Consider the following 9267-nt stretch of genomic DNA (forward strand, 5'->3'; position numbering starts at 1 on the left):
CATAACCTTGTTATAGGACATTGCTCATTTGATGTTCATCCCTTGAATAAAACACGTAGAGGTAGAGACCCTAAAAAACCTTTGGAGACTGTCAAAGCAGCAGACTTCAGGACTGTATCTACTAACTACTATAGTTGTTTTTAATGTCCATTTTCTGTTTTGGTTCTTCGGTCACATGAAAGCTTAATAGAGACGAATGTCAGAAAATTAAAGCCCAGAAACCATTCTCAATTATATATCCTAATTAAAGGGAGGAACACACACCCTTGTCCATCCTCCCACCCTAACTCCTCCATTTCACCCAGAATCTTGACCTTGAGTTTCTTTAAGTTTAATACCTGCCAAAGATGACACAGAGAGGCAAAAGGTTAATTGATGCTTTATTTTTAAGAGCACATGTTGGTCTCTGATGACAAAGAAGGGTCATGTGATGACAGCTGAACCACTGATGAAGACTGGGATTTGGTTGAACGCTACAAAACTACCCTGTGTTCAAATTATTTTGCCAAATTTTAGACATTCATGGTTTAACCCAAACAGTTGGCAGGCCTGGACATCAGTCATGTTTCTAACATTTAGTGGTACAAACTGTAACTTAATTAGCTCCCAGTCTGAGTAACAATGAAGAGCTAAATAATACATTAATATTTGAAAGAGACCAGCATGTTTTCACTATCTAATATAGTTAAATATTAAAGGCACTGAGACAAGATTAGAAATTTGTGATCATGATCTTCAAAGTTGTGGTGGTGTCTCTGAAAGGAGATGAAACATTATGTTAAAAATAATACCAGTGGTTTAATTATTTTACTATATATTGGCTGAAGGGAAAACAACTTTGTTATTTATAAAACAGGAACCAGGCAAACCTGCTGTGTCCCCGTTCCCCAGCAGATGCTGAATGATCTCCTGCAGCGCTACACCGTACTCCTCAAAGTCCTCTTCTCTCACAGTGACGCCAATTTCAAAGGGCGCACTTATCTGCTCGGGGAAGAGGAAGACCATCGAGTTAGAGGGAAGAGTTTGGGTGGTGTGTGGTAGTCGTCATGAGTGTGATTTCCACTCACTGTGATGTGGTTGTCCTCAGTGGGCTGACTGGGCTCCTCCATGGTTTGGCGGCCGACCCTGGAAGACTTGCCTCTGCTCTGTGGTTGAACAGAGAAATCTCATGATTGTAACCAACTCAGCTCTACATTAGAAGTTCAAATGCAGTCGGAGATTTACATACTTCTCAGATCTTGAATAAAGTATAGAAAACAATTAAGTTATATCATTGTATTAATTCATTTCATGTGATGTGTCAGATTTCCCTCTTTTTACTCCTCTAATTTAGAAATTGTCATCATTGTAGGACAACATGCCTGCAGACTGACAAAAAACATTTGAAGATATAATTACGGGTGCAATTATCACATATCCCAAAGATGACTGTTGTGAATGTGAAAAAACTGAAAGTTTCAGTCACATTACAACACATTTAACTTCAAAATTTAATAAATTTGCACACACTGAGATGGCAGGAGCTTAAGTAAGCCTGTTATCCTAAATAATGAGGCAAAGAAACATGATTAAGTGTAAAATATTGATGCATAGTCACACTACAAGCTCATTGTTAACTTAATATAACTCCATCTTCCTTATGTTGAACATGATGATGGTTTCATATTCAGAACAGTAGGATTCAAAGGAAACAGATACACACATAATTTAATTCTTATATTTTCACAAAGAATTAAAGCGTTAATAAATATATTAAATATAACCCAAATGTGTTGTGTTAAATGACACTTTACCTGAGGTTTTTGTGAAGGGCTGAGGAAGCTGGAGCCTGCGCTGGTTGACTTGCACCACAAGGTCAGAGAGCACAACAGAACCACCAGCAAACAGGTATTTTTTTTCAAAAACATGGTGGAAGGAAGATCTCAGCTGTTCAATCTACTATAGACAGTAGACAAAGTCTACCATGTAAATGTGTTGAGCTGCTGAACATCGACATGAATTCAGCTTCTGACTTCATACCTTTATGTACCTTTCATCCTCTTTCGTTTTGGTTTGAAAAAATGTTTCGATATAATGGTAACAGGTACTTGTGCTGTCATATCCTGGCAGCATTGGACTGTTCAAATGTTTAAATTGATAACAAAGTTGGCATTTTTCTGTTGCAACCTGTTGTAGCCGGCTGATCACCTATTGTATTCAATGGGGTGATGGAGGTAATAGTATCGCTGTCATAGAGATACAGATAAATGGGACTGATTCAGCCTGTTATGCACGACTACAGCAACATACCAATATTGAGCTATTATGTGTAATGTACGTGGAAAATATGACAGATAGTGTTTAATTAGAGAGAACACTAACAATATCAGCACAGTTAAATATTAAGGTTGATAATAAACAATCACACTGCTTAACAGTAAAGAACTATTTTAATATGCCTTAAGTGAATGTAGTGTAAACGGATATTTGATAAGATTATGTGGTAAAACTAACAGGCCATGCCATTATTTTTCTGTTTTAGCTATAAAATCAGACTACAAACCAATATTTAAAATAAATTAAAACAGAGTATAAGTATTTGTTCTCCACTCAGTTTATCAGTTACTATGAATTATTTTGAGATGAGAATGTGTGCAGGATGTGATAGTTTTTTTGTTTTTATTGGGTTGTAATAGATCCAGATCCAAATCCATTCAACCTCGATGTAGGACACATTCAGCAGGTACTCACAAAGCGTTTACGATACGATACTTCTACCTCTTTCTCCACATGTAATTTAGATATAAGTTTTTCTTTTGAAAGTTACTGTAACATAAGCCATAGTTCAGGAAATAATAGCTCTCAATAAATAATGAATTTGTGATATCAGTGAAATTGTGATGTCTTCCAACTTTATCCCAACCTTTTAATTTTCCATTCAGTGTTCATTGATCTTACAATCTTTTAGTACAAAATGTTCACGCATTATACACACTGTAGGAGTGTTAGCACATCTATCTGGAAGATGGACACCTCACATAGGGATAATACCCGGGTGCCTGACACAATTCAAATACTGCTACAAGGCATATGTAGCAGTACACATAAGCTGAGCTACCACACACTGAGGAGTGTGATCAAATGGCTTGGAAGCAGATAAGAGGTATTAAAGAGAACATTTTGAATGGTGAATGTTGTGTTTTTTATGAATAAGACCCATTATTGACTATTAGAACCTCCCCCGGGAGCACTGACCCTTGTAAAGAAGAAGCAAAAGGCTGAGGTCCAGGTCAGAGGAGCTTAACCTGATCTAATACTGACTGTAATCTCATGCTGGGAACTGCACCTCTGCTGGATATATTTATTTGTGTGTACCAGCCGAGAGGACTGAATCTAACATCATGTATTAGAGTTGCAGAGTTGGAGGAGGAAGAGTGAGGAAGAAGATGTCCCGAGGAGGCGGATCCACCAGAACATCAGGGGCAAGGTTACAATAAGAGGTTCCAAGATATTTTAGCACATATTTGATCGGTCATTTCATCCGGAGGCCTGGGAGCTTAGATCGGGTTGTTGTCTTCTCCCAGGATGAAGATTATCCCAATAAACAATAAACTGGAAAGAGATATTACACAACCTTTTTAGCTTTTAACTACCACATAATCTACCTTTTCTATAACGCTCGGTTCAATTAATGGTTACTTAAAAGACAAAGTTGCATCCAAGATAGAGAGGAGTCAGGTCATAAAGACTTCAAGAGGACTGGATAGGAAAAAATGTATCAGGCAAGAGCAGTTTGGGATAGTTCGAGAGTACTCAATGATTTACTCATATTCCCCACAGACACTCTGTGATTATGTGGTAGAAACATTAGAACATTTGTTTACTCTGTGTGTGCATGTGGCAATATTTTGGCCTGATTTCTAGTTAGATCTTAAAACACATTAATATGGAAAAGAACATGATTAGTTATTAATAGTCACCAATTCTAGTTTCTCCAGCAATTAACAATGTTAATTGGCTCATTAATGAATAATAGTTAATTAGTTAATAATAACATTGTTCATAATATGAAATGTTTGAACTAAATACTATCTTATATTAAAACAAAATAACAAACAGATCTGAACATATATCATCAAACACTTTCACTTTTAAAAACTTGAAAACTTTATATACATTTAAACAAACGTATTAACTTCTGTAAACTCTTGAATATTTTACTGGCTGAAATTAACCTCTTGTGTTATGTTTGTTTGTTTTAATTTGTCTTTAAACATATTTTATCTTTGTCTTTTTTTTACTGAAAAGTTTAAGTTTGAGAGTTTATTTAAAATAAGCCACTAGTCGACTCGTCCAGCAGGTGGCGCCATTACAACCGGAGGAAGATGAAGAGAAACACCGACGAAGAAGAAGTAGTCGGTCACAGTTAGCTAACACAACCCTGTTACTGGGTCGTGGCGCAGAAAAGAGTTGGTAAACATGGATAAAAAGAAGAAACCCTTCGATGTAACTGCTTCATCGGTGAGTCACACTGAGAAGCAGCCTTACAGACATTTTATCGATACACTGTGCGGCTGTGGGACGTTTAATTCATCGATAATATCAGCTGATGTTAGCTTACCTGCTGTCAGGCTATATTGCCAGCCAACTGTTTACAGATGCCAAAGAATCATCATTTAAAGCTTATTGTTATATTTTTGGTAAACATGTTGTTTGTTGCAGCTAGTGGACCTTAAAGCTGAACTGTACAGAAAGCAGGAACAATTCAAACAGGACAAACTTGGGCAAGAAAACGCCGGTGGATTCTCATCAAGATCCAAAGTTAAGGTACAGTTTGTTTTATTTTGGGATATATTTGTTCCTGCTTGTATAACTACAGATTGAGATCACTAAGCAGTGTCTTCATGCTCCTGTGTAGAAACCTAATGTCTGGAGCAAACAAAATGCTGGTGTTTCAGCAAGAGCTGAGAAAGATGCAGAGCAGCTGGCTGAGGAGCAGAACAGCCTCGATACAGCAAAGTGAGTTTAACACATTATACAGGAGATTTAATGTTATAATGTAATGGTGACCCAAACCTCTGACTCCTCATTTATCTTTGTGTAACAGACGCAAGCTGGAGGAGAAAGCCAAACTTTACGAGCAAATGACAAAAGGAGACTTTCCAGGTTGGTGGAGTATAAATTATATAATCCTTAATTGTAGTCGGCTGACAAAATGTATTTAATTTGTAATCAACTTGTCTTTTGATACGTCAGATGAAGAGACAGAGGGACTGTTCCTGGTTGACTTCACCCAGAAGATTATTGATAAAAAGAGAGAAACACTTGCACAGAAGGAAAGAGATGATGAGGAAAGAAACAACTCGTCTCCTATCCCTCCTCCTGAAAACCCAAATGAGGAATGGTAACGAGATTAATTCATTTTAAAGGGTTTGGAAATATGTAGTATAGTTAGTTTGTTGTTTTATTAAGTTATTTAGCTAGTACTACCATTACTAACCTAAAAAATTCTAGTTAAAATCAAAACTGTGAGAGTCTGTTATTAGACCGTGCTCATGCTGGATTGCTCCCTGTAGGGTGGATTATGTGGACGCTTTGGGCCGATCTCGAAGGTGCATGAAGAAAGACCTGCCAAATTTTAAGAGAATGGACCAAGACCTTAAAGGAAAAGGGTAAATCTTCAACAAATAAGAATATCAGACACACATTGCTATTCTAAGTAGACTATTTCTATATATCTAAGGAGTGTCTGGAGGGAATCTTTAAACGTGCAGGTGAAGGTTTCTTAAGATTGGAGACTGGGTGTGATGTTGGGAACTTCAGCTCCTTTTGGATGTGATTATTTCATTTAGAAAAGCCTCAGCTGACAAGACCTTACTCTCAGAGGACATGCGGCGAGAGCTGCAGAGGCAGGAGTGGGAGAGAGAGGAAGAGGAGGCTATGAAGAGGCCCGTCGGACCAATCCACTACGAGGATATCAGGGGACAAGGTTACTGTTAAAGCATTTCTAAAATGTTACAGAAGACATTTAAAATGGTGTATTTGGGCTGTAGAGAGAATTTTGTCCGTCTGTTCATCTCAGAGGCTCGGGAGCTCGGTGTTGGTTACTTTTCGTTCTCTCAGGATGAAGAGCACCGCCGAAAGCAGAGAGACACTCTGGACATGCTCAGAGACCAGGTGAGCTGCTGATCAACTGACCAATATAAACACTGAAATATATCAATATCTTTTGTCCCCTTCCCTTGATCACCTCACCTCACACTACAAGCATGCTCTCACATCTATGTACATTCAACACATCCATCCATAACTGGACTGACAAACATATGTTGTCCATATTCATCTTTGCATTGTCTTTGTTTTGCTCAGTACATGCCCACTGTTCCAAGATTTGGCAAAGCTGCTACACATTTAATATCCTGCACTTGTTCTATTAAATGAATAAAAGCTATTTTGAGTCTAAACAGATGATTAATGCCCTCCTTTTTAGTTTTTGCTTACCCTTTGTTTCTCTTTTACATCTGTCCCGTCCTTCAGACAACAGAGCAACGCACTAAGAGGGAACAACTGAAGGAGAAGAGGCAGACCATCCTGCAGGCCCGACTGGCCAAAGTGAGGCAGAGGAAGGTGAAGAAGGTCAAGCTGGATGGCACTGAGGAGGAGAAAGAAGGTTAGAATCCACACACACCTCAGATCAAATGCAGCTGTGAGCTGTTGGCTCTGTTTGATATATTAGAATTGGAGCAGTGACCACATTGATGTGAATGGGGGATTGTTTTGAATTGTTTGTCCTAGGAGATGAGAGGGAACCAGAATTAATTGGACCCTCACTTCCACCAGAGGAGTTCCCAGAGGTCAGCACAGTGAAGAAGGTGGAAGTGGAGATCCAGGAAAGGAAGGACACCAGACCAGGAGTTCCTCATGTCAGAGAATGGGACAGAGGCAAAGGTAAGCCTTATTATTTAAAGAACCTAAATTCACATCACCTATGACTACAAGGCTGTTCATGTTTCCACCTGATTCAGATCACTCTATAGGCTGTAGTATTGTTAAGGCATTGTGCATCATTTTTGCAGTAAATTTAGGTGTTTCTTCACATCGGCAAGTAGCCGTCTAAAAAATTCATAAGTGGCTAGTAAAGTTAACAGTTATATAGATGTTCATCTCTCTGCCCTTTTTGTGGTCATTTGTTTGAGGGCTGTGTATATATATATATATATATATATATATATAATTAAATGTGTCATTGATTAGACAAGAATTCAAACTGAATTGTGTATGCAGTAGATAATTGTGCTTCCTTTTTCTTGCAGAGTTTATGTTTAGTGAATGGAAATCTCGATGTCGCGAAGAGCGAGATTCAGAGTTTGCGCCTCCCTCTGCATACTTTACTGAGGGGAAGAGACAGAAACTAGGGAAAAATGTAACTCAGGAGAATAAATCTAAAATGTCCTTCAAGTGGACAAAAGGCCCAGGAGGAATCTCCGAGAGCAAGGAAGAACTACTATCTGAGCCTGAAACTGCTCCCTCACCTCCTCAACCTTCTCAACCTTCTCAACCTCCTCAACAAAACCCACCTACTCTTTCACAACCACAGGTGTCATCACAGTCATCACCTTCAGATCACCCAGCAGCTCCAGCTCCAGCTCCAGAGTCTGCTCCCCCTTTTAATCCCCAGTATCAAGCTCCTCCATTTTATCCTCCGTTTCTTCCTCCTCCTCAGTTTGCTGTACCACCTCACCTGCTTCCTCAGTTCCCCCCTCAGTACCCAAACCAGTACCCAAACCAGTACCCAAACCAGTACCCAAACCAGTACCCAAACCAGTACCCAAACCAGTACACCCCTCAGTATCCTCCTCAGTATCCTCAGTATCCTCCTCAGTATCCGCCTCAGTATCCACCTCAGCAGCCCCTCCAGCCCGCAGACCTCAGCCAGGCCCAGCAGCCTGCACAGAGTATAGATGACATGCTGTCCTTTTACAGGAACTCTTCCTGATCTCCAAAGTATCATGTTTGCTCTGCAGTTGGTGCACATTGTGAGCGTAAATATTTCTGGGTATATATTTCAGAACAGAACTCAATGTCTCAGCTCTTTGGAGTTTTACTATTTAATAGATTATAGCAATTTAGCTAAATTTCTGGATCTGCTTATACTGTTCAGGCTCATAGGAAGCTGAAGCTTATTACAGGGGAGAGAGGGGAGTACATAGGTCTACTGGACAGCTCACCAGTGACAGGGCAAAGAAGCACATTCACACCCAACAGTGTTTTCCTTCTAAGGGTTATAACTAACACTCAGATGTTACTTTATGAAAATCAATGTTTGCAATAATGGAAAAATAAAAATCCCAATTTTGGAAAAGACTGAAGGCCTCATCTAAAATCATTTACTGGATGTCATGTTGATAAGTTGTAACTGGATTCTCCAACAGGAATGGACTGAAGCACAAAGCAGGCTGTAGGCGAAGCCACAAGAGGTCACAATTGTACAAGTTGTTTGGGGGGTTTGCCATCGTAATAAAAGGTCCAATGTAACACAATGTAATGTGCAACGTAATGACCATTTGAGTTAGAAAGGTTATGACAACATTTTTAAGACTTATTACTTAACAGGCTTTTGAACTCTAAGGTTTCCTATGGGGACAATTACACACACGTAGACGGGTGTCAAAGGAAAAAACCTGAATGTGCGAGTGGAGAAATATGTCAAACGCATATGCTTTTATACAGGACATTGAATGGTTAGATGAGAATGAAAATGATAGAAGAATGGAGAGGGGTGCAGAGACTACAAGATTTGTGTTGGTTTTTCCTCAAGAGTGTAGGAAAGTGAAAGGAAAGGAGAAACTACGGTTGCTGCAAAAACATGAAAAACGCAAACTAATTGTTTTATTTATTCTTATTTACAGACAGTATTATGTGTATGGAAGGTTTCTACAGTAGCTCAGCACAGGTAAACCAAACACTGGCCCTATAAAGAAGCTTTGTGCAGTTTCTCCTACATGCTTGAAGGGCTGAATTCAAAGGCTGTATTAAAATGGTTGCAATCTGCAACTTCACCACTAGATGCCACTTAATCATACTCCACTGGTCCTTTAACTATGTGAGGTTATTTCAATGGGCTGAATGTCACCGGTTTTAATTAATTCTAACAAAACAGTAGCCTTTTACTGGCAGAGACCTGTGCCTGAAAGCAGAATCAATTATACCGATACAGGAAATGAAGACTTTTAGTCTTATAGTTAGTGGATTACATTGGTGTACATGTGTTGAAATGTGACATGGACA

The 9267-nt window shown here is 39.0% G+C and overlaps 2 protein-coding genes across 2 annotated transcripts; one reads left to right on the forward strand and one right to left on the reverse strand.

Moving 5' to 3' along the window:
* Nucleotides 1-367: 367 nt before the first annotated feature.
* ghrl (ghrelin/obestatin prepropeptide) lies at nucleotides 368-4082 on the reverse strand. The gene is made up of 4 exons (XM_051414714.1): nucleotides 1794-4082; nucleotides 1068-1145; nucleotides 870-981; nucleotides 368-755 (listed from the first exon to the last, which is right to left on the reverse strand). Exons 1-4 carry the CDS (start codon nucleotides 1905-1907, stop codon nucleotides 736-738), a joined length of 324 nt encoding a protein of 107 aa, XP_051270674.1. The 5' UTR covers nucleotides 1908-4082; the 3' UTR covers nucleotides 368-735.
* A 267-nt stretch (nucleotides 4083-4349) lies between these two features.
* Nucleotides 4350-8344, forward strand: ccdc174 (coiled-coil domain containing 174). Its single transcript, XM_051415835.1, has 11 exons — nucleotides 4350-4500; nucleotides 4702-4806; nucleotides 4898-4998; nucleotides 5087-5145; nucleotides 5236-5383; nucleotides 5556-5651; nucleotides 5832-5968; nucleotides 6062-6156; nucleotides 6517-6649; nucleotides 6775-6927; nucleotides 7293-8344. Exons 1-11 carry the CDS (start codon nucleotides 4459-4461, stop codon nucleotides 7973-7975), a joined length of 1752 nt encoding a protein of 583 aa, XP_051271795.1. The 5' UTR covers nucleotides 4350-4458; the 3' UTR covers nucleotides 7976-8344.
* The last annotated feature ends 923 nt before the right edge of the window (nucleotides 8345-9267 follow it).

The sequence above is a fragment of the Dicentrarchus labrax genome, unplaced genomic scaffold (genome assembly GCF_905237075.1).
Source record: "Dicentrarchus labrax unplaced genomic scaffold, dlabrax2021, whole genome shotgun sequence".
In the NCBI taxonomy this organism is placed as follows: domain Eukaryota; kingdom Metazoa; phylum Chordata; class Actinopteri; family Moronidae; genus Dicentrarchus; species Dicentrarchus labrax.